General features: G+C 37.3%; 1 protein-coding gene across 2 annotated transcripts in view; it reads right to left on the bottom strand.

The window, feature by feature from the left end:
• LOC139965020 (la-related protein 4-like) overlaps window positions 1–26,945 on the bottom strand; it is a 60,202-nt gene that overhangs the window by 16,474 nt on the left and 16,783 nt on the right. For both annotated transcript variants that reach the window (XM_071967175.1, XM_071967174.1), the window contains 10 exons: window positions 25,730–25,879; window positions 19,760–19,838; window positions 12,232–12,368; window positions 11,202–11,305; window positions 9,800–9,964; window positions 8,176–8,415; window positions 6,269–6,351; window positions 3,344–3,589; window positions 1,600–1,846; window positions 622–821 (listed from right to left, as the gene is read on the bottom strand). In XM_071967175.1, the coding sequence (XP_071823276.1) occupies window positions 622–821; window positions 1,600–1,846; window positions 3,344–3,589; window positions 6,269–6,351; window positions 8,176–8,415; window positions 9,800–9,964; window positions 11,202–11,305; window positions 12,232–12,368; window positions 19,760–19,838; window positions 25,730–25,879 (1,651 nt within the window). The remainder of the gene's footprint in view (window positions 1–621; window positions 822–1,599; window positions 1,847–3,343; window positions 3,590–6,268; window positions 6,352–8,175; window positions 8,416–9,799; window positions 9,965–11,201; window positions 11,306–12,231; window positions 12,369–19,759; window positions 19,839–25,729; window positions 25,880–26,945) is intronic.

The raw sequence follows: 26,945 nt of genomic DNA, 5'->3' as shown, positions 1-26,945 counted from the left end.
TGAGCAAATTTTAATCTCACGGGTAAGAGCCTTGATTGAGTGCCAAAGAGCTTACAATAGCAGACTAGTTCCTGCCGAGGTATTTGTGTCAAATATGAAAACAAGTGGGTGATGCAAAGTACATACAGGGAAAGTTTAGTCTTAAAAGGTTTGACTAATTAAGTAGGACAAACAACAAACAAGAGACTAAAACTGATCAAAACACCAACTAATAAATAAATTGTAAAAAAAAAGTAGTAATTTTGGTAATATTTTGTCTTCTGTTCTTGCTGCTGAGACTTGTTTAGACTAAGGTTTGTACGAATGTGGGGGTTGTTGTAGCATAATGTTAGTGGGAGAGGAAGGGTTACCTTACCTGACTGTATGTCAGTGAGATCTTGCTGGTGGTGCTGCTGTTGTTGTAACTAAAAGGTATTTAGACTCAGGTATCTAACGATGTGAGTCTTGTTCTAGCACAATTTTGGGGGGGGGGGAAGAAGAGGGGGTGTTAATTAAACTAACTTAGGGGTGTTTGGTACATTTGCTGGTGGTGCAGCTGAGAGGTATTTAGACTCAGGTATTTGAATATGTGTGGTGATGTTCTAGCATAAAGTGATGGGGTGAGGGTGAGTGTTAATTTACCTGACTGAGGGTTGTTTGGGACCTTGCTGGTGTTGATGGTGCTGCTGAGACTGCACAGGTTCCTCCTTCTCAGTGGGTTTAACAGGTTCATTAGATGACGATGATGATGTTGATGACGATGACGATGATGATGATACGTTAGTAATAGTTGCACTTTCTTTGGGACGTTGCTTACTCTCAGGAGCTTTGACAGGTGGTCTCTGTAGAAACAATAAAAATAACAACATAAACAGTATTTTTCAATTGCTCACACAGTGACTTATAACGATGGTATTTTGAGTGAGGTTGTTACTTTGTACCATTCTGAGGACCAACAATGTGGTAAATTGACGGGTTTAGGTATCCTTAAATCTAACTATGAGATCAACATGTCATTTATAATCAATTGGTTGATGCTCATAATCATCGGAGTTATTGAACATTCAAACTGTCGCAGTACATTTTGTGTCTCACAAATTTAATGTACTGCTTTTCTTTTAGTTTAATTTTGAATAATTTTTGTTGTCTGGGGTAACTACTACTACTCCTACTACAATAAAAGTTAACCTTTTTATAGGCCTTATGTTTCCTTTGTGTTACAGATGGATACCACCAGATGCTTACTAACTCAACACAACCTTTAAACAGTGTTCAGTTCAATTCCTGTTACCATGACTACTGCCACACCACTATATTATACCTTAAGGGCAACCAACCACAGTACCCACCATTCATGAATGTTTTTTGCATTTAATGTTTTAAAGACACAGTAACTAGAACAAATTCAGCAGAGCCTCAAGAAGTTGAACAGGATAAAAAACGAAAATTAATGACTATTTCCTGACAACGTTACTAAATTGCATGTTTTTTTTTTTTTCAAATTGTAATGAAAAGACATACTGATACTTTTAATATACATCTACAATACATGGAACCTTAAATCAACTATTAATAAAGCAGTAAGTAGACATAAGAAGAGGGAAAGGGCAACAAACTGACCTTTGGATCCTTGACTCCTTTCACAATATCTGCCATCGGTGTAAACACCTGTTCATCCCCATTTTCCTTACCAACTTCACTCGAGGCGACTGGCCTCCCCGGCAAAGGGGGGAAAGAGGAAAGGTCTGGAGGCGAAGGAGGGGTAACTTCCACTACCTCTTCTTTCTTTTTATGAAAGGAAGATAATTTGTCTTCGTGCCTTTTCCGAAATCTGTGAGACGTTTGAGGCAAGCTATTGACATTCCTCCTGTTCAAATTAGAAAAGTAAACAACCATCTTTCAAACAAGGCACATTCATTTCCCAGAAGCAGGAAATGCATATTGATGGGAAAATTCTCACTGAAATCATTCCCAGTGTACCTCCAAGAATCAAGGGTTTTCCCCTGTGACAGAATATTTTTACCGCAGAATAATCAAACGAAAATCAATGTCATAAGGAGCCCCAAGGGCTTTCCAAGGCATTAATTTACCTTTAGGAAGAGAGAACACACTAAAACTGACAAATTTTCCAAGGTTGAAGATTTTCAAGGCTAAATTTGAAGACAAGGAAAACTTGTGAAATACAGTTCAAAATAAACTGTCTCTCTAATGTGTCTTCAGTGAGCTCTTGGAGGGCTCAGTAACAGTGGAGTCTGTATTCTACATATTAAGCATTGGGTGATTAAATAAGGTTCTTTCTGTTGTTACGATCCTTGAAACAGCTTCAAGGGAATTCTGACCATACAAGGTTTCCCTGTAGTCTCTGTTTCACTCTGAGAGTTGGTAAAGTTCACAACATACAAACCTTAGGTAGATAGGTAGTAGTGTCTAAAGCCCTGACAGGAGTGTAGCTATACTTCTTTGTTAAGGGGTCTGATGCATTTTTTTATGGAGGGGAAGGGGGTGTAGGCAGAATCTATTTTCTAAAAAAAAAAATCCAGTTTTGGGGGGATGGGGGCAGACTAACATTTGGTGAGACTGAGGCCCACTGGCCCCACCTAAGGTAGCTAATAAAAAGGTCTGAGGGAAAAAACACACCAATCACTCGACAAATAATCAGTAAAGATTCCCCTTCCCCACCCACCCCCTTGTAGGAAACATTAAGATATTTATAAAGACAACCATGCCAAAGATATTTTTTACTGAAAGCAATCAATTGTTTGTACTAATGGTAGGAAACTGTCAGATATCCTTTATGATGTTATGGTCCTTTTATATGTTTTCAAGAGGGTCAATTTGGCCCCTCTCTGACCTCACGTAATTTTGATTGCAAATATTAAATTTCTTGCACATATTCAGAGTCACAACCATGGGAAGTACTAAAGTTGGACATCTGGGGATATTGTGTTTACAAGGTTTCAGGTTTTAACTTCAACTGACCTTTGACCTTATGCAAATTGCACATCAATAACTACTAATCTTTGTGGTTAAAATGTTGAGTGTTTAAGATTTTCACATTATCTTCTCTCAAAAGCAGGGTCTTGTACTTTCTCTTGCAATTCACACATGAAATATAAGCAGTGCTGATGTGAATAATATGAGATATCATGGCACACTAGGGTATCACTGAAAATGGATGCATATACATACACATGAACACACTCACATAACCACACATATACATACACACCCATGGCAATTAACAACATGAAAAGGGGTTGTTTAGTCTTTCAAGGTTCAGCTACTTTGGAAATCCAATGTGAAAACAGCAATCTTTGTTAATTTTCAGTAGACCATTCTTCTTCAATTGGTTCTTTGATCTTACCTGTTAGTAATGACTGCATCATCTGATGACCGCCCTTGAGCATATACACCAACCTTCCTCTTTGTATCCTCTCTCCTCTCCATCTCACGTTGGCTGACTAAGGCTGGGGAGATGGACCCATTTGGTAGACTATGTCTCTCCATGTTGTTCGTCTTTATCGTAGGACTTGCATCATTAAGGCTGATGCGGTCGGATGACGGTAATTCTGGGGTGCTCACAGACCTGGGATGGATTCTGTTATTGTTCCTGCCAAGTATAAGGAAATTGAGTAAAACAACAGGTTACCTAATGTCCTAATACTTCTTGATAATCTTTGACTTCACATTCAAGACCACAGCAACAGAGTCACTACTGTCAATTCAGCATCAGCATACTAGGATTAACAAGGATTAACCATTCACATTAATCATGAAAAAATCATTTTTCTAGGAATTCTAAGATGTTAAGATTATAGGAATCCAAAGTTTACACCATGCAATCATGAATTTCTTGAAACATTTTTCATTGATTGACTTTATTCTGATAAATATATACGCTCAAAGATGTTTTTTTTCTCTACTTAATAGCCCATCCACCCGCTGTTTCTTTTAATAATAATTTTACAATAATAATTGACAATTATTTAAACAGGAAAAGTGAAAAGTTTTACGTCATCCTTATTCACAGCAAGCCCTTGTCAGAGATAGTTCTATCATTCCATTTTCTATCCACATAGTAAGTTACTGATGCATAAAAGGGCCAATCCGCAGCAAAGATGCTTCAGAGACAAAAATACCACCAGAGATGGAGGGGGCCTCAATTATAGAAATTCATGACAGAATTTTGTCTCCCATTTATGTAAATAAAGCAATCGCCGCTACTTTGATTGTATTCCCTCCTGTCCTTGGTTCTCTAATAATTCTACATATTTTATACATCTTTTGTCTCTCAGCTACTATTACTGTATGTCTGTTCAGAAAGGTGGAAGGTTGAGGGTGAGGGGAGGAACCAGGGAGGGAGAGAAGAGGGAAGGTGGAAATGGGTAGTAGAAGGGGTAGTAGGAAAACATGTGGATCCTGATGAGATCCAATCTTCTTTTATTCCTGATCTGTTCCTACTGGGATCAATGGCAAATTTGGCAAAAAAGAGGACACTGTTCAAACTGAAAGATCTCATTATTTTTTCTTTAATAGGTTTTTCTTAGTATCTGTTGTGGAACAGCTTCCCCCACCCCTCCAGGGAATGGTATAGCTAATACCATGTCAAGCAACAAAGCAAAATAGCATAATCCCACCGACAGAATTACGAGGACACTAGCTCAAAAATATAATATTTATTTTCTCTGGACTGTCCACTGATTGAGCTATCGCTCATTTGTACTCTCTGAACTATAGGCATACTGTTAAGTACCTGAAAGAGTCCTCACTAAGACTTGACAAGGTAAAGGGACCGTGAAATATTTAAGAGGATTTTTGGCATCCTCAATAGACACTACTAATGTCCAAAATGTCACTTCACAGGTTTGACATTTACAGGGCCTATGGGGCAGTGAACAGATACTTGAAAGAAACGCTTCCTCTATCTATCTCTTGAACTTTGACAATGAAGAGATGGAGAAAAGCCAAATCAGCAAAAAATCAGTCCTAACACAAGCATTTTGGATGCAATTCTGATTATCTTTCTTGTCAACAGTTCCTTGGAGTACCTGTTAGCTTAGATATTTTGGACATTTCTACACCATAAAAGGCCTAACGAGCACCACTTCCTTAACATATGTCTTGATAATCTGTAGTCACCATTATCTTTAAATGTAGCGTAAAAAATGTTCAAATCAACAACAAGGGCACTGAAATGCAACTTGAAGCATTTCCAGCATACTACCTCTAACCATTTAATACAAACTTCATTATCAGGATCAAGTCTCCTATCTCCCCAGTTGAATTGTTCCATTTATTTAGGCGGGGTATTGTTCAGCAACAAAGTTGTTTGTCTTTCTAAAATTGTTTTGACAACCATACATCACACTCCTAACTTATTTTTATTATTTTATTATTTGCAAGAGTATTTTACACAATTGCAGTAGTCAGGTGTTTAGGACAAAGAACTTTGTGTGCTGCAAAATACCCTTACTAAAGTTAATGGAATAATTCAACCATGGAAATAACAGACTTGCATTAATGGCCTGCTGCAAAACAACAGATTTTAAAATTGCCAAAAAAAGGTCTGTTAGTACTGGTCAACACAGTGTAACAACACTTAGCTTAGACCTACACACATGTTCATAGCAGAGGTATTTAAGCTAATTTAAATACAAGCACCCAGACTGGAGCTTTTATTCTCAAGGATTATTTGAGGATAAATAATTTCATAGTAAATTAACAGAAGATTGCCATAGTAACTTAAGTGAATCTGTTAGGTGGAATATGGTTATGAAACAACAGCTGTTAGGAGGAAAGAATATGCAAATCTTTTAATTTGCATACTAATGATTTAAGTTCTCAATAACACAATTCATTTACTAACCTTATGAAAGTTTAAAAACTTTCATACCAGTCTGACCCATAATTATATACACACATGTCTAGGCTGTTAAATCTCAAATCGACAACTTAAAAGCTATGTTAATTTTGATGGCTTCTATCATTAAATTATTATTGTGTGATTAGGTGTATAATTTGGTCGCTTCCCTATCATAGCTTCATTTTCCACAATACAATGTGTAAGGGCAACATTTAAGGGGTTTATGTACTGTTTTTACCATTTCACTTCCTAAAATGGTTTGTTGAGGAACCAGAGAAAGTATATGATAAGAATATCACATTACTTCTGTTCCTATAAATAACTGGCAGTGCACACTGCTAATTTGTTATGGTCTGTATTACAGAAATAACTGTGTACCAGAATAACACATTGTGATGAAAATCAGTAATTAGTATCATTCCTTACTTAGTCCTTGTTCCTTGGTACCTGGCAACCCCTGTCACCTGGTAGTTGTGATGAGGAAAGGCACTTGGTGGTCCGTATGCCGACTGAAAAGAAACAAAAACAAGTGTAGTTTTAGGCTTTACACTCACGACCTAACAGAGAAGAGTAAAAAACAAAAAGGGCACTACTAAAGATAGACCTGTATTAACAAACATATTAAAGGGAAGTCTATAATTAACAATATTAAATGATGGCAGACACACAGGGGAATGATGAGAGGAGGGAGGAGGGAGGAGGGAGGAGGGAGGAGGGAGGAGGGAGGAGGGAGGAGGGAGGAGGGAGGAGGGAGGAGGGAGGAGGGAGGAGGGAGGAGGGAGGGAGGAGGGAGGGAGGAGGGAGGGAGGGAGGGAGGGGGAGGGAGGGAGGGGGGAGGGAGGGAGGAGGGAGGGAGGAGAGGAGGGGAGGGGGAGGGGAGGGGGGAGGGAGGAGGGAGGAGGGAGGAGGGAGGAGGGAGGAGGGAGGAGGGAGGAGGGAGGAGGGAGGAGGGAGGAGGGAGGAGGGAGGAGGGGAGGATAATCAAGACTTGAACAATAGATTGTTGCAATAGTTGGGTTACCAAGGCTTACATGGTAATCACTGAATACATGTTTATGGACTAAAACACTTGTAACTTTATATCAATTTTAAAAATAAATTCCTTTATAAGACATCGATCTAGGGAAACTGATCTCTAAATTATGATTTAAACAACACCGATAATTTCTCAGCACCTGTTTTCTAGCAAGAGTTGTACCAAACATACTGCTACAGACAAATGACATTGTATAGTCATATTATTTGCGATAAAGTAATCCTCTTCTTTGCAACTAATGGCTCATTATTATTTCATTTCATATAAATATGGAAAGAATTTAAGAAGGAGAAGACAAAGTCCAGAAGACCAGCAAACCCAAGAAGCTCCTTTCAACAAAAGCACAATCTCCTCATACTTCATTACTGACAATTTTATTTCTGGCCTTGACATTTTAACAGAGAGCTGCAGCATAAGTCAAGCATAGCCTCACCACTACCAGGAAAGGAGCATTAATGAAAATACGTAAAGTGTCTTTCACAGTGGAAAGGTCAGGGGGGTGGAGGGGGTTTAAAAGTTCAAAAGGTTTTAATGTTACATCAAACTATCCCCCTTGATTGCATATTTCTATTTGCTTTTATTCTTATGCTGCATTCACACCACATTTAATGCTTGTCTTTGTTTCATAGTAACTACTTGCAGACCAGTTTTATTCAAGCATGAAACTGCTTTCACACATGCAACAGCACTAAAAATAGTTGAACAGACATAGAAACACACACACTTGGTTGTTAGGTATGTTTTGTTCTTAATAGTTGAACAAATGTCTTTATAACTTGACATCTGGACACATAGTTCTTTAAAATCAACTTGTGCTAGCATGTGGATTTACTGTGGACTAGTGGGAGTATGTGGATGGTGGGTTGGGGGACATATACTTAAACCACAGATGGTGACCTTGCAGTAGTATATTAAATATGGCATCATAAAGTGAAGATAAATATAATACGTAGCAGAACCGCTACTAACAATGAAATATTTAAAGACTACCATCCCTTTGTGTGCGTTTGTAGGTACATTTTTTAACAAAGTTTATTTGTACAGATGGGTCACTTAAGCAAGCTTAATTCACAGCCTCAACTATAAAATAATTGCAACATTCTTTACTCATTTGCACTTCTTTCAAGACCAAACCTTCCCCCCTCCCTCCCTCCTATTTTGTTGGAGGTGGTGGTGGTACAGGTCTACATAGGAACAAGTGAACAGGCAAGAACACATCAGAAATATTATCACACATTAGATGTCACTGTTTAAAATAGATCGTAATTGCCTCTGCAAATTCCAATGGTCGACTCACCATATTGGCAGGATCGAAATAGGTAGGACTAGTAGGCCATGATGGCGGAATGACGTTTGGGTAGAATGCCTGGTACTGAGGAGTATTGGTTACCCCATTGACCCTGTTAGGCTGGGTAGGGGGAAACGGAAACTGTGGTTGGTACACTGGCTGTGCTGGTCCAACGGGCGCTGTAAACCCATTGTTGACCTTAGTAGGGGTGTAGGTAAATCTCTGGAGAGGTTTGGCTTTTATCCTCGCCTGTGTAAAAGAAGAACATAATCATTGGAGAAAAGATGAAAACAAACACAATGTCTGTGCAGAGCAGGTTTCACTTATTGTATAATAAAGATAATCTTTGACATTATTTGCTTCCAATTCTAAAACGTAGACTTAATAGTTCAGATCATACAGTATAACACTACAATCATGAGGATGCATTCAACTTCCAATTTAAGGAATTAGTCGTGGGTTTTAAATGTTTGTAATTATGCTTTAGAATATTAATAATACAATTGTTTTGGCAACGAGGAGTTCACGATACTATCAAATTCGTTAATTACTTAGTCATTCACACTTATCGGTTGAAAAAACCTATTAGTTTGTCGATCAAATACAATCTTACTTCGAGTAATACCTGATAAATTTTGGGAAAATTGTTAGCAAATGCAAAAAACTGCTTTAAATTCACTGTCATTAATCTTCACTATTTATAATGTATACAAGTATACCTTCTTACCACAAGATCCACTTTTAAATGGCCTCCATGGTACATAGTGATAAGCTAAATAATTAAAAGTGTTGCTAAAAATTAAGGTCAAATTTTCAGTGTCGCTAAAATTAGTTGTAGGTAAATTGTCAGTTAGGTTGTATAACAGAGAGTGATACCAAACTTAAAATACCTTGTGCCAAATATTCTGCTTTAAATCATATGCCATATTAGATGCAATATTAAATGCCAAATGGAGAGGAAACAGCTGATATCAAGTGATAGCATTGCCTTACATCTCTCAATGAAAGTGTGGTAAAGATGATAACTTGTCCATCACATGATATTGACTTATTATGGGATATATCAAATATATATTACATCTGACTTTTATGGGTGTTCCAGGAATTGCTAACGTCTTTGCAGCATACCACACAACTCTGGCCTATAAAGATATACCTTGGCAATCTAGCCTGATGCAGCAATAAAGTCACTGCAGACATCACCGAAGAATTAACTTGTCAAACACTTGCGATCAAGAGAATCATTATCACATTTCAAATGCTCTACGGATCGTACCGGAAGATATCGGTGGCTACGATTCTTTAATTGCCAATTATAAGCACTTTACTGACATAGAAGTATTTACCCTTGTGATTCCTACCACCCAACAAAGTGAGGAAGTAACTATCGATACAGATTTCCAATCACTCCTTAGAGTGGTGCGTTGTTTAATGTCTATTAGCAGGTTTAACATCAATAAAGCAGCCGTCAACACAGATACAAGCTGTCAGCGTGAAGACAGCACTTTCCCGTGATGCTGCTACGGAAACTGGAAAAGAGTGTCACCGACAAAGGTGTAACAAGCCCAGCAGGGCATTACCACAAAAGGTGTCAAGAAAATCAGCAGTATATTACCACAAAGGTGTAACTTACCATAATAGGTTTGCCTAAAAATGTTTGCACTTCTTCCCGGAGGTACTTGTGAGCTGCCTGAGCATCTGTGTCGGACTCAAAGGTGATATACCAGTTGTTGTTGTGGGCGAACTCACAACTCACAAACTTTGGACATTTGCTGTTACTGAAAAGAGCTTTAACTTTCTGTAGGATTGAGAGAAGGATGGACATCAATAGGGATAAGTAAATAAACCCCTTTATGGGGCAGGGAGTTGGGGGGCACAGAGGGGTAAAGATTAATGCTAAGTTGAGAACACACACCTTTATGGGGCAGAGAATGAGGGACACAGAGGGGTAACAATTAAAGCTAAGTTGAGAACACACATATTCATCAGAAAATTATATTTTATTACTTAAAACATAAATGCAGATACAGGTATTGATTTGCTAGTTTTGGAAAACAAACTTGACTGAGCTTTTGTCCTTTGTAGTTTGCTTGAAAATTCAGAAATACTGAAGTCATTAACTGTAACTACAATGTTTGCAATGTGATAAATTAAAACAATGACATTAATTGCAAATGTGATGATGATGGCAGATTTGGCATATCTAAATGATCAATATATATTAGTAGACAGCCCACTGCTTTGAACTAAAAAACAATTGCTATCTAAGCAGAACAAGTGAATGTCTGGGTAACAAACTGATATGAGCCGCCTTCTACAGTACATATCGAGGTCTCCACAAAAACACCAGACAGGTACGACCGCAGCGACAGCTAACAGAAGCTGACCCGCTAGGTTTGTGCTTAAGCAGTAAAGCTCTATATATATGTATATATATATATATATATACATGCAGGCTTCAAAAATATAAGCTTCAAAAATGCACTGCAAAATTGCCTTGTTATATGTTTTGTTTTATATTATTTGATTTTTATATACCAATTCATGCCTTTAATATTGCCTTCAAGACTTGAATTCACCAACTTATTTTGTATATTAACACATAAGAATGGTAACAATGTGAGCATGACCAAGTCACAGACAATAAACCTTGTGTGTTAAGTTTCAAGGTTAGCTAGATACATGAAGCAAAAAATGTGTGATGTCATAGAAATACACTGTCAAAGTTCTTTTGTTGTTTTTCATTCAAATTAACATTCCACTTCTGACTTCAAATGCGAGTGTATCTCATTATGAAAAAACCTCAGTCATTTCTTTGCGTTAAGTTGGAACTTCAGCCAAATCCAAGGTCAAAAACGATAAAGTGAAGAATAAAAATAAAGCAAAAAACAAAACATTTTGCTGTCAGTGTGCACTAATGCTATCACGCATGTTTGCTTTAAGTTCACATACAGTACATTGTTTGAAACCTTCAATTGTCAATATCTCAAAAACACTTCTGTAGGAATTGGAATGAATAGGAATTCATACTTTACCTCAATTGGTGTGTTTTCGTCCACCTCACGAAGAATGATTGTACACCTCTTGTGATTAGGTCGAACTTTACCTTTCTCACCGTCCACCTGCACCAGTGATGAATCTATGACAAGGAAGAGGAACACATCAGTCTCAGCAAGTACAACACATTTGTTCTTTCTTCAAAATAAAGATGGAGTGCCCTCTACCTCCCCCCCATCCCCCCTCCCCCATCTGTCTTACTCCATACTGGATGATCAAGAGAGCAAAACAGAAGTGACAAAAGTGGTATACACTTATTTATACTATCTCACTCTTCCAAACTGACAAGAGTGTTTTGGATGACAGAAAGCTACCTGCAGTGAAGGGTGATAAGTTTTCCTTACTCGGTCATGAGGGGGCCAAACTCTGACTACTGGTCTCTGCTTCTTAACTTTTCAATAAGGTGAAGGAAATGTCATTTAAAACAATCTGAATAAGCCAGACGTCACTAAATATGCTAGGTCAAAGAAAATACTTTGGCGGTATGAAGCTGAATTATGTATGTGTATGCGTGTGCACATGGACATGCTAAACCAGGAAGTTATGAGAGATGTCAGAAACATAAGCTGAAAGCAAAGCTCACAGAACTAACAGGAAACATGACTTCCTCACCACTACTGCACCCTTGCCTTCACTGCCCCAAGCACTGAAGCAACTGTGTGGAGAACTATATACCATCAACACAAACTTAAGAGCAGGGATAAAACCCATGCATGGTCTTGAGAGCTCATTTCCAAAGTGCAGTGTAAAAACTAACTGAACAATTCAAATATTTAATAATACTGAAATTTCTACAAAATCAACCAGTCTTGTGGATTTTTCTACTGAATTATGAAATTTCTATAGTGCTTGGAAGTAACATCTGATACCAATCCAGGACTGGTATGTAGGATGAATGGGGCAAGTATTTCAGTATAAAACAGCACCGAGTACAGAAAGTGTGTCATTAAGATAGCTGCCACTGGACACAATGAGAGCTATCTACAATACTCTTATAATTAAACTTACCTCTTAATACATCTATGATTAATGTAAGGTCCTGCGTTAACTTCTTGACAGCATTAAAGTTTGCTATCGTTTCAATGGCTACGTACTGATCAGCATCCATCTGTGATTGAAGATATCTGTCATTTGTGAGGTTCTCTCTGTATTAAAAAAACAAAAAAACAAAAACAGATAAGAAGAGTTATATTTTGTACCAAACCACGTTTTATTTGCAAAGATGTGACGATACCTTTCTTGTTCTCGTAAGCCTATATTTGTACTATGATTTTCAATGTGTATGACCTCTCAATTATGCTTTTGAACTATGGTTTTATCCTTTTAATATAACAGTAGTACAAACAAAATGTGATTTTACAATACCAAGTATCAACATACTGTACCAAGAAAATGGTACACTTCATATAACCATTAACACACAGAATATACCAAAGATATTACCTTTTACACCTTAATTTAACCACTGTAGCTACAGATCTCAAACACAGCTTTGGACACAGGTTTGATACTTTGAAATTATATATTGCTAATTAAAACTGATGAACAAACGATTCAAATACCAAACCCAAGAACTTAAGGTACTGGTGGTTCATCAGAAAATTTCAGTTTGTTTTTCATTTTATAAATGAAGTGGAAATTTAATTAGGTGTATTCATCAAGAAAACTAGAACTTGCTTTGACCTTTTGATCCACAATTTAGTCAGTCACTGTAGTATTTTGTTAGGACTCTGTAAAAGGGTCATTGAGTCCCAATAAAACTTGAACAATGGATTTCAAACCAAGGATATTTTGGGGAGCATGACACAAAAGAAAGCTAATTAAATCAGACTAAAAATAGAAAAAAATCTCAAGTTTTGACACACCCACATAAACGATAGATATGTTTGTCAGATAACAAAGTGAGCTACTGTACCAGTATTCCTAATAACAATTTTCTTTTCCCAAATTAAACAGAAATATACAATGCATCACAGGTACCATAGCTAAAGTAATGGCTATACTGCATGACTGTAAGTTAAACCTTACAAGTAACTCTACAGCTTAAAAGGGGAATTGCAAATTTGAATTTTATCCTTTCTCTCCCTCGCTTGTTTCTGTAGTGGTGTCACTGGGTAGTAAATTCATAATACGGAGGACCTCCAGCCATTCCTATGCCCAGGTACCTGACACGATGATCACTAATGTAAACATGATACACAAGAAGGCTATCGTTAGGAATTGATACCATGCCTCAATAAGAGTTATGCTTGAAGTGCAGTTTATAATTTCAGTATACACACACTTTAACTTTCTCATGTAGCCCTTTTCATAAGGAACAAACAGATTTTTAAGTGGAATAAATAAAACAACTGAATGAAAATATTAAAAGACCTATTCTGGAACCCCTCATTCATTAATCAATGGACTTTTTGTGTCTGATATTAAATTTGCTGACTTCTCTAAGCAAAAGTCAGAAGATTTTGTTATGGATTGACTATGGACTTTCTATATTTTAGTCAGGTTTACTCAGAATAATTTCATATCATTTCTTTTAAGAAGTTTGTGATCCAGATCCCACTTTCATAAAGATTATTTGTCAGTGTGAGACTATGACATCACACCTGTTTGCTTCAAGTTCACCTTTGGTAGAATATCAGATAACTTCAACTGTCAATATCTCAAAAACGGTACATACAGTGGGATTTCAATGCAAATTTCTACAGAATGCTTAGATTGTGTTCCTCTGTAACATATCAAAATGAAATTTTGACCTGGACTATTCTTTTAAAGTAACAACCATGTAAAAGCATGAGAAAGCGCTCACAAGATGAGAGCAGAACCTGATGAACTTGCATACTGACACACTGGTCAATTCACTACAGTGTAGTAATTCATAGTTTCACACTTGTGTAGTTTTGCCAAACAAAAAAACATGCTTTTAAGAAAACACAAGTTAAAAAAGTTATCTTGACTTCAGTCTTCCAAAATATGTTTCAATAAAGCTATTCTTCAATAATATTGAATGAAATTGTTAACTACATGATCAAGTAATGGTAAAATTATGATCTACAGTCATAGACTACAGCTTGTCAAGTTCATGGCTTGGTCCCACTAACACAAAAATGGAACCCTGATTCAAAATGCAGCTTTCATTACCCATCAGAGGATGTGGAAGGTGACACAAGCTTGAGTCAGTGGGAGACAGTGATACAAGATTACCAAGTTTGGAAGGAACTTAGATAGATGGTAAAGTGCATGATTTGAGCAGAGACAGATAAGAGAGGGGTTACATAAATCCAAGGTCTATTTATTAGATAGATATGAGCAATTAATCTACAGCTCAGCAACATAACTTCAAGTTAAGACATATTCTAAATAATCCTTGTTACCCTAAAACTTCACTCCAAATGCTTGCCAAAACAGCTATATATATCACCACTAGTGTACACCTGACAAGTTGTTTCTTGACCAACCCACAGGACAAGAGCTACTGACATTGCCTAGCACTGAGTTGTTTACATGCAAACAACCTTTCAAAGACAACAAAGCACTCTGTAAAGTTACTGAGGTCAGTGGATTATCCTAAACAGTTCAGAAATTATTTATACATGAGAGTTGGCAAAACATGCAACAATAAAATCTGCTGTATCTAGATGGGTTGTTTGTGGGGGGGGGGGGGTTGATCCGATTTTGTGAAACCTATGAATTGTTTATAAAACAGCATTTATGATATCTCAACATACATTTTGTGTAATGCAAATAAGGAAGTATACATGTACAGTACATGTTAACAACGATGACTTGACAGAATTTCAAACATTTGTTGTGCATTGCTCAACCTTTATCTTTGTATATTTTAACATTTCATCTAAAAGGCTGAATCACTTTGTTTAATATTTTGTTTGAAATTACAAGACGTATCGATATTAAATAATACACAACATTTACAACAACGAATTAAGTTTCTTCTCTGCACAAAACTGATACAAGATTTCAGAAGTAATACAAATCCAATCTATAAAATCTCAGATACAAATTATCTCTCACCTCCTCTAACCCCATTTCTTTCGCCCTCTCTCTTTCTTCCCCCTTCCCACTCCCCACTTCTGCTCTACCCTCCTCCCTCCCTTTACGATAAGTATTAAGTACTGTACAACAACACTGAGTTCTACCTGGCTCGGCTATTCAGGTGATCTTAAAAGAAAGTGATTTATTTTGTATACATTTTTTGACTTTGGCATCAGAAGAAAAGCAGAACAATACTCTCCATGAAGAGAACACCAATTCTTGAACTTTCTAAGCAATTCTAAAGATAAACAAACTATCTAAATATTATTCAAAATGCTGCCAAATTTTTCCTGGGGTTTATCTATTTGCAGCTTGAAATCCATTCTAAAAATACACCTCCCTATAGGTATCTTGTCAATAGAAGACTTCAAGCTAAGACACAAACCAACATAATAAACTGTCAGGTTTGACAATGCATCGCTTGATATCGTATCTCGAAAAAGTCACAAGTTGACTAAAATACTATTCATGACACTGTCAACAATAGACAATGCATTTTATGGCTGTACTTTGTACAACATTAGTAAGCATATGGGTATGGGCACACACACTAGCACATCAAAACAAGGCTGCCAAGCCATTTCAGTGTTTTGTAATTTATATGATGAATATTCATTAAGCTACCCTGCATGGCTTTTTTTTCTTCTTCTTTTTTTCTTGCAAGTTGTCAAGTGCAGGTTTGAAAGAGGAACAGTACTAATGCACTGCATCACAAAGCTAGATATATGATGCCATATTGTAAAGAGAAAAAAATATCAGTTTCCATGGATAAACTCCAAAGCAAGAGTAACCAAATGATCAAATTTTTAATATTCCAGATTGTATCATGTTTCCACCTTAGCATTGCCTGAAAGGGATGACATTTACGTTAACGGGTGCATCCAAATACATTGCCGGTAAAATTTCAATGTGTACAAAGAATCCTTGCCTTTTAAACAGTCATTAAAGAAAGACCAAAAGTCATGAATAATGCAGGTTTTATGCTGAGTTTGTGAGGTGTATTGAGAGGATGACGAGATGGAGAGACAGGAGCAAAGGAGAAAATATTGAGATAGATCCCAAAGAAGCAAAATCTGACGACATTTAGAATGCCTGCCAGGCACAGGAGCGAGAGGATGGTGGGGAATGGATAGAAGTGGACAAGTAGAAAGAAGAAAATTTGATCAATAAATCATCTGAAAAGGTCTAAATATCAACATCCAACACTCAGAAAACTGGTCAAGACATACAAGAATAGCCTCAGAAAACTTCTTAAATTGTTTTTCCCTTCCCTAACTTCAAAATAAGATGAACATACGTGTTTAATTTTTGTATGACTATTAAGACTACACCTGCACAGGTACAGCAGTATCATCCCTAATGCACCACTATTTGTAAGCATTTTCCACTAACAACTGTAGCAACTTCTTTTAACTTTGTAGGTATATGACTATAGCTTTGCACCCCTGGGGCCCTGCTTGGCCTCCCCCCCTTCAGGGGGAGGACCCCAGGTTAAGAAATGCAAACTGTATACTTAAATTTAAGCAAAGAACAACTTACTGTTCCCTTTTGCTTTTGCAAGAAACTTGAACAAATTATGTAGCATTTTCCTTTGGTGCATAAAACACTTTTTTTTCTTCTTTTCCTCTGTTTTCACAAATGGGAACATAAAACTTCTGCAGAAGAAGATTATAGTACAATTAATGTCTCTTGATAATCACAACCTGTAGCTCAGAGCTCTGCTCACCACTGTAGGTACACAATCCCATCAACGTACATCTGAATACAATAAATGACATTGTACTCGGCAATACGCCTACCTAACCACTTATACTGTAGTAAACCATCAAGAAAAATGGTATCCATAGCGACTCAGCATTTAGTAGCCTCTGACAAGATATCAAAACTATTAGAAAGGGGAGATGGTAATTATCATAAAAAAAGGCTATATATATAAGCACTTTGCAAAAGAAAAGAAAACTGCAAGATACAGATTGAACCAACAATACAGAATAAGCAACAGATATTACAGGCAATTCAGCAGATATAGATGATTATTAAACACACATATAATGCACTGGGTAACAAGCAGCTTAGAACAGAGTTTCCAACCACAGGATGCTCACAAAAGAGAAATATTCACCTCATAATTGTAAACAAGGGCAAACATTACTTCTAACAAGATGACAAATAGGGCAAATTTTCATTGGACTGGCATTGGAGATGACAACATTCATGTTTGGACAACCTACTGTACATGGCTCCTACAGTGTGTACATATTGATCATTTTATGTTGCTAATGTTTTCCCACCATCACCTAATCCACTAACATTAAACCTAAAGACACTGTCAAAAGCTAGCCAATGTAAAGCCATCAAGATGAATAATGTATGACCCAAGGATTGTTTATGTGGGCTATTGCCAGCTCTTTTGTCCTGACACTCATTACAATGCAGAAATATTACAAAAGGTGCAGGACACATCTACATCCAACAATTGCAGCTTTGCATCATTCCTTTTACTCAAACTTTGGAATTTTTTACACAACCCAAAATGGACAAGGTCAACATTTTTCTTTCTCAAGATCAAAAAAAAATGAATATGTTGTTTGTTTTATTAAAACAAATGCACACTAAAAAACAGCACTGAATTGGAGGAAAAACAAGATTGTCAAAAAACTCCTGGGGCAAAAAGATATTAGAGCCTACAATGTGGATCCTGTTTACATGAAACAGTCATTTTACATTCCTACAAGTTCTAATACTTCTCTCACAGACTCTTGACTGGCTGAAATCAAAACAGCAAGCCTTTCCGTGCAATTTTTTTTTCGTTCAGCCAAATTTAGCTTTGTCGTTATTTACGTCACAAGTCCGCTTGAAGGGGTGCCCTAAAAATAGAGCCTTTGACTTTAGAATATGAAATCTAATAAGGCGAGGCAATTTCCAGGGCATTGTCGTTGCAATTATTATTCCTTGTCAGAATACTTGCATTTAATGTCTGTGTACAGCACAGGATGGAGAGCATGTTGATTTGGCAGCGATTAAGGAGACATTCTTCACGCTCTGACGTACACTTATCTGGAGGCAGAGGGAGCTTTTGATTGCTTAACTAGCCAAATGAATATTCAAGTATTTCTCAGAATTTTCTTTACATTCAGGATTTTTCACAACATAGCAACAACCATGCTGCACAGAAGTATGTATATTACTGTTTAATTGTGTAATCATGACGTTAGGTGTGTAAGGGTAGGAATTGAACTTTTGGAATGGTCTTAACAGATAAACAGGTTTTGGTGATAAGATAATCAATGCGTTCCCACTCTTGTACTTGTCATACTATATTCTTCTTAGCAATGGAAGAAAATAAAAGCAATTGGCACAAAATATTTCCTCAAGATTTTTCTGAACCTTTGATTGCACATGCGGAGACAGGACAAACTGAGATAATTTGGAGTATTTTAGGGCCAAAACAGTGTCTATGCCTGCTATATAACATTGTCATATCTGGGCACTAAAAATGTTAGTGATAGCTAATAATGACTTTTCACAAGAAACTTTGGTCCAGTAAGCCAATAAGATTTTAAAATATCCTTCTTTTTGACTACACTCAAATTATTCCTGTAACACAATAATTTCATATAATTTATCTTAATATTAAAATTTCAAGCTGAGAAGACTATTTTTATCAGCCATTCTTTCGACCAAACGGTTCACTGAATTGGTGCAACAACATCTTCACAACAAGTAAAGGACAAGTTAGGTCAGTGATACCAAGTGTAATGTATACACACACAGTGTACACTAGACTGTATACTTACAGTAAGCAACAGTACAATACATCATACCAGGTTATCCACTCCATGTTTTGTACAATCTATTCAGATCACAAGGTTTTATGTCAACAAACAGCTGAACCAGTTAAACTTTGCACACTATAAACACAATTAGCAGTCTCCAAGGTAAAAGGTACAAATGTCAAACTTTGCCTTTGGAAAGTAGGATGTGCTAGTCCTGTTAGTACCCAGGAGTGTTGCAGCCCAAGGTCTCTTAACAGCATTTTGCAAAGAACTTGAAGATCAAGAACAAGCACATGTTCGTTAAGTATGGAGTAGTTGGACCGGTAATATTTATGGTGATATGATGATGGCAGTTATCTATCAGTCTGAAGATGGTGGAGAGAGGGTGGGTAGTGGGGTGGGTAATTTTGGACGGCTTTAGTTCTAGATAGTAACTTATGACATAATCATTTAAAGAAAAACAAGGCCCTTGTAGACACCAAATACTTTAAATGATTCCATGCTTCAATATTTAGTGACCAAACAAGGAATTGGAAAAGAGCAAAAATGGATGGTTTAAGTTTTTATCCATTGAAAGGATTAATTATCTGACCCCCCCCCTTTATATTATTGCTTCCCCCATGCACTCTCCCTTCAGATGACCTGCTGACACTACTGAATTTTTAATGGGTTGTGTAATACATAGCTACAGTACAAAAGGTAATACCCACCTTGAGAAATAGTACTCTAATTGTCTCTGAAGCAACTTCCGTAGCTCATCACCCTTCGGTGGCTCTGGCTGCTCATCAGCTGAGGGGAAAAGAAAATGACATTTAACTTTGATATCCCAGAACTTACTGGTTTAGATATTTACAAGTGACGAGCTTACCTGTCTCCCCACAACCTTAGCAGTCTCTGTGCCTACAATAAACTGGTAACATTTTAACACTGTGCGCCCTCTATGACCGGTCCCTCCATTCAATGCCCCCCCCCTTTCTCATTCTACTATCCAAAGTGCCAGCATCGTAATTTATTTCGCCTGGATTAATTTCTACGTAATATGTTCAGAATGGAAGGTTGTGGGGAGACAGGTAAGCGAGGCACAAAGTAAATTACCAATCACCCAAAAAAATCAAGCTTCAAGGTATTCAGTCAACACAAAGAACTTTATGGAATGGTAGTTCAATGCCCCCGCCCCCCCCCCCCTTCTCATTCTACCATCCAAAGTGCCAGCATCGTACATTTTCGTCTGGATTAATTTCTACCTAATTTGTTCAGAATGGAAGGTTGTGGGGAGACAGGTAAGCGAGGCACAAAGTAAATTACCAATCACCCAAAAAAATCAAGCTTCAAGGTATTCAGTCAACACAAAGAACTTTATGGAATGGTAGTTCAATGCCCCCCCCCCCCCTTCTCATTCTACCATCCAAAGTGCCAGCATCGTACATTTTCGTCTGGATTAATTTCTACCTAATTTGTTCAGAATGGAAGGTTGTGGGGAGACAGGTAAGCGAGGCACAAAGTAAATTACCAATCACCCAAAAAAATCAAGCTTCAAGGTATTCAGTCAACACAAAGAACTTTATGGAATGGTAGTTCAATGCCCCCGCCCCCCCCCCCCCCCTTCTCATTCTACCATCCAAAGTGCCAGCATCGTACATTTTTCGTCTGGATTAATTTCTACCTAATTTGTTCAGAATGGAAGGTTGTGGGGAGACAGGTAAGCGAGGCACAAAGTAAATTACCAATCACCCAAAAAAAATCAAGCTTCAACATATTCAGTCAACACAAAGAACTTGCCGGAATGGTAAAGGAGTGTGATAACCAGAATGCATTCATAGAGCTACTGTACTAGGGCTCCATGATCATGGATAAAGTTTAATGGTTAACAATTTGCCCCAAAGCATTGTATAATAAGGGTGCAATGGTTGTTTGGAGACTGAGAGTAATCACATTTTCCTCTTGTCTTTGGTCACAGAATATTTAAGAAAAAAACAAGCAAAAAAAAAACAAGCAAAGGATCAGTGACTGCATGGCAGACATAGACTTGTCACTTGGTCTAGGATTATCAGTGAACTTTCTTAAACTTTTATTTTCAATTAACTTTAATGAATGAATTCCCGAGACCCTCCATGAGGCCTGAGTATCATTTATCTGTATTATGTATCACATATTACTTTTCACAACATGGTCAAAATCATAAGTTGAGACGGATTTGTGGAAAACATAACAGTGCAGGTCACTGGCAACCAACAACCTTGTGGATAAGAAGATACAGTCACAAAGTACTTTGTTTGAGAGGTTCTGGAGCAATAACGAGTAACTGCCATAATCGGTATTAAACACTGTTCACGCTACAGTATGTATCATACAATGATACCGCATGACACAGTTATACAAATCTTGAAGCTGTGCAGTTATATCACATCTATTCACAGTACATACTGTATACTGTAACAAGATGCGATAATAAAACACTTGAAACATCAAAATGAAAATGATTCTTGCACATTTCTTTGCAAGCTTTGATAAATACTTGCTAGAATTTATTTTTCTTGCAACTAATGGGAATGTCATTTCCTACATATCAGGTATAGCCTGTGTCAAGATATTCTTTTAACAGCCTGGCATTTGTTGCAACTGCCCCTTTAACCAACAGTAAAATGCTGTTACTTTGAACACCTACTGTAGATCACTACTTCATATGTCTATCTCAAGCCTTGAACTAATAGAGATTAATAGATAGCAAGGCAACAACACAAGTTGTAAAGCCCTGAATACTTTATCTGGATAATTTCTGACAGCCAAAGTTTGGGGAAATATAAAAAAACCATATGGATATATTTTTGAAGGGAGACATTAAAATCACACATTCAAGAAACTAATGGATGCGTCATAGTGTCTTTGAGCTATCCAATTATTGAACCTCTAACTGTGATTTGGGCAAGAACTGTGAGTTACATCATGTGTTCAGAAAAACACCTAGAAAATTAGTCCATACAAAATATCCAGGGAAAAAAATTCTATGTCATCCTAAGTTGACATCAGGGCCTACTTGCCACAACTGCACTATAACCAATATTTACTTTAGAACATTCCTTTTCTTTGTTCGAAGAAGGAAGACACTGATTCTTTCAAAACAATAACAATGGCAACGACAAAGCTGTAGCCCGTTATCACACTGTATTATTGATGTGTTCATTTTTATCTTATTCTGCTAAAAACTGAGCTATCTGTATCGTGTATCTGTTACCTCTCCTCAGCCTCACATTGATTGTCATGACACTGCCTGGTCGAGCCATATGGGACTATGACACTGTTAGGAAGCTCAATAGGTGTTGGTAATGACTCACTCTTTGCATCTGACTGGCTACTGTACATTCATACCATTAACAAGAGTTTTCTGTCACACGTTTGTTTTGGTTTGTCAAGTATTGTAAAGATCTTTACGCCAAAATTCTTGTTAAATTATAGTTAAATGTTTACAAACTACTGTATTCATGGGCAAGCGACTCAAATTAACAAGAATGCTGCTTTTACGTGCTCCTTTGTACTGAAGATAATTTGAGTGCTTTGCGCATTGTCTTACACAAGGAAAACAAAAGGGTAGAATTACACATTTAACTGGTACCATTGCTAGCGTAGGCTTTCACAGTCGCATGCGCCTTTGCCTCAAACTTTCTTGATTTCCTGATCAAACCATGTTATGTTAACATTATGGAAAACCTTTGATATAACTTCAACTGTGAAGTATTAAATCTTCAGATTGTGGCAAATTTACTTATAAAACATCTGTAATGATGCCATTTTCCATTTAATGTCTGTCTACAGATGTTGAGATAGGACGTAGGGGAGGGGATGGTGTAACATCACACAATTCAGAGTAGTTATTAGCACAACCTTGCATTAAGAGTGCTTAGATCTAAGTACTGTATTGTTCTCATTCATTATTCAAATATGCCTCTGAATGCGCCCTTTGTCATCAACATTACTGTAGAGGACCAACAGCCTGCAACTCCTACTCTGGAGTCAAATACATCCACCCCCCTCCCCTCCCCCATCCTTTATTAAATGTTGCATCTGCCACTGTTCCAGGTATGCAAAGCTCAAAACCATATAGTTTTTAGGACCACAAGACATGGTAAGATATAGTGTTTACACGGGTCCAAAAATCGGGAACCGGGTACCCGAGAGCCATTACCCGTCGGGTATCCGGGTACCCGAAAAAAATTGTTTACCCACGTGTAGTGCTGTGCCGTTTACACGTTTAAACATGTAAACGAACGAAACATCGTTTAAACGTTTAATAAAACCTTATGAACGTTTAAACGAAACTATGATATCAACTGAAAATTAAATGGCAAAAAATGGCAAAAATCACGTATCAATTCCCGTGTTTATTTTGTCTACTACGCGAAATAACAAAACAACTTACTGTACGATCAGTCGAATCATAAACCGCGAACGTAATTTTGTCCTACTTTTGTCCCCCCACCCCCCCGATGTATCCGGCGATATGAATGGCTTAAACTTGAACGCTGTTATCCTTTTGTGAAAACTTCCCGATTCGCGGCACAAGTGTACTTTATATCGAGCCGACAGCGGCGGCGCAGATAATCCAGTCAATGCATGTTCGATCGAAATGATTACAATCCCTGTCCATCACTTTGAACTCTCCGACCAGACAATACCGGGTCGAATACTCAACTTGGTAATAGTTGTTCAAATACATGATCAAAGGAAATGTATCGATTGGAGATCGTAAGAAAAAACTCTGAAAATCAGTAGAGAAATTACCAATTGTGTACGAAAAGTAAGTTGGTACACCGTTCAAATTTTACGAAAGATCCAGCAAAACACTTTCGACAAATTCACGCGAAACTGGCAAATCGTGCTAAATGCAACTTATGTCATGTATACAAGGCTCTAGTACACCCATTTATGAATAAACCGTAAGACCACATCTGGTGTTAAGCGGGGGGGGGGGGGGAAAGAAAGTATTTTCTAGAATTTCCAAAAATACGGAAAAAATAATGTCCTACCACAGTTAAGTGTATAGCAAATAGCCTAACCACCTCGTCTGTTACGGATCTCACGTAACTACAAAAACAACCAATTGTATTTTGCGGACTTGACGTTTTCTACAAGAACATGGAAATAATGTTAAGCATTAGTTAATCATGCCGTGTGGCCTAAAACATATTTTATTACAAGGTTTACTTTAATAAAGATGACCATAGCTTGATATCTTGTGCTGCGTGAATGAACTGAGCCTCGTGTATCATTCGGAATACTCTATGAAACGTTTCTTGGAAACGTGCCAAAAATGTTAACAAACAGACCTGTGTTAGACAGGGGATGAGCGCGCAGTTGTTTGGCAAGATACCTGGGAAAATTCTGAGCACATATACAGTATCCTACCGTAGTATTTAAGTTGGGTTCAACCGTAATGCAGTTGTAAACTGATGTACGTTTAGTGCGCGCTATTCATTGTTAGGCATTCTAGAAACGGGGCTTTGCCGAACGTGTTTTGTTTCATAATATCGGAGGTTCTGTAAGTTAAACTTTTTAAAGATTGTAAAACAGATTAAATCTCTTTTCATTTTATAACATAATACAGCTACTCTAACTTGTCATTTAAAGTTTTTCATCAGCTTCGTGACAATTTAAATTCAAAAGTTGTCAGTATTTTGCATCCTCAACTGCAAATTTTTTTATCTCCAGACACGCAAAAAATTCCTTTTCCTTTTCCAGGGTCTTCGCCCCACCAGGGCCCTAGGGCGGTCCCCTGGACCCCACGCCTTTATACTCGGCGTTTTCTCGCGATATTCGCGAACGTTTAAACGTTTAAACGGACGAAAAATGGGCCGTTTAAACGTTTAGGTCTTTAAACGAAAACTCACAGCCCTACCCACGTGTATCGCGATTTTCAAGAAATTACATATTGTATGCTATAATAAATGAATTATATCCTCCACTGACAATGATGTTATGTTCAAATAGGTGTAAGATAAGGTATAAAGCCTTCCGCAAAAATCTCTGATTGCTTTTATTAAATCGATTTAGTAAAAAGCCACTTGCGATTATTATTTTTTAGTTATCCCGTCTAAAATCCATTAACATCTCGTAAATTTCATTGTCGGTCTTTGCTTCTATGAAATAAACGAATGAAAAATTATATTTGTGAGAATTCTTTCAATTTCTTCCACATGGTAGCCTAACACCACACTAAGTCAATGGGGAAATCTAGCCTAACCATCTGTTTATTTGCTGAAACTGTGACGCAGTTATAAGATATCCATGGAATACCTTCATTATTTCATTATCTTCGACCACATGGTAGCCTAACACCACACTAAGTCAATAGGGAAATCTAGCCTAACCATCTGTTTATTTGCTGAAATTGTGAATGGAATACTTTCATTATTGCTGTTAACTTAGTCCACACTACGTCACACGGAAAATTTTGCCTAACCATCGGTTTGCAAAAAAAAACAACAAAAAAAATTACACTTTGCGTAGGATTCGGGTAATAAATTAGGAACCAGGTAGAACCGCATCGGGTGGGTGCCTGGATACCCCATGCAAACACTACTAAGATAACTGAATTATTATGCTGCTTTTCCCTAAAATCAAACCGGCCTGTGCATGTTCTTATATCTCCTCCAGTCTCTAACGACCAATGACATTCAAGTACTTACGAACAACAAAATGAACATCTGGAAGATACGTGTAATCAGCACCGGATATGTTGTACGTATTCGCCACTGAGTAGACTGGTGAATCAGTCATGGAGGGGTAACCCAACCCTGTGAACTTCCCCATGTCGCCGTTTAACTGGTAGCCACCAGCTGAAAAGAAAAGGACAAATGAAAAGGTACATGAATTTAGTATATTGCAGAATTAATTAGCAAGATAAATTGTTCAAGGCAATTGATGGACATCCACTGGTGGCAGATTCAAGGAGTAGCTGTGAAAAAATATTGTAACATTTAATGTTGACAGAACTTTGCTTTAACTTAACTTTTGAAATTGAATGAAGTTGTGGGCTTTTTACTGATGACATGTTACAGTAACTTGTTTGCTTGTGACCAAAACTGCAATGGTTTACCACACCTGAGTAGGAAACATACAGGTAATAATGATAGCTATTGTTCATGGATATATTCATGTCTAGCATGACAGCTTGCTTAACAATACCCTATGTATCAATTTCTTCTCAAAAAGATGAATTTTTACTTTCACAACACCAACTTTTACTTTCAGGACACAATGATTCCAGACAGTTGGTACACCATCACAACAGGTAAATTTACATCCGTATAAAGGACTTGTTTTCCTTGTCAGCTCTTGTATGCTCTTGTATAAACCACACTGCTGAACTTCAGTGTGAATCATACTGTAATGTGGCACATGACAGTTTCAATCCAGTGTCAACAAGTTCAACCATCTTCACTAATTTACACTGTTACCCTGTGTATTTTTTCTTTCAGTATATACTTGGTTCGGGTAATATTTGAGGTTGACACAAATTTGTCTCTAATTACATTATCTACCGTTCCACATCTCCAAAGACTCAACATAATATGCCCTAGCTAGCGTAACCCAATCTGCCTTTTTTCGTAACATTTAAGCCTAACGTATCAAAACATACAGTATCTTCCACAACAAAATTCTTGCCTTTGCACAATACCTCTTTAGTTTCATACACTTTTAAGGCTATCTTGCTTAACTTCCTTGATAGTTTGTTTTGTAAATTATGTGACCCAATTACCTAGTACAGTATAAACATCTGAAACAAAATTGTGGAAATCTACCTGTCAATTAAAGATAGTACATTATTTTGTTAATTGTGGGAGGGGGTGGGAGGGGGTTGGAGGGGGTGGGAGGGGGAGGCAGTGCACAAGGAAATCAAAT

The sequence above is a fragment of the Apostichopus japonicus genome, chromosome 23 (assembly GCF_037975245.1).
Source record: "Apostichopus japonicus isolate 1M-3 chromosome 23, ASM3797524v1, whole genome shotgun sequence".
NCBI lineage: Eukaryota > Metazoa > Echinodermata > Holothuroidea > Aspidochirotida > Stichopodidae > Apostichopus > Apostichopus japonicus.
This window is presented reverse-complemented; position numbering and strand designations above follow the sequence as displayed.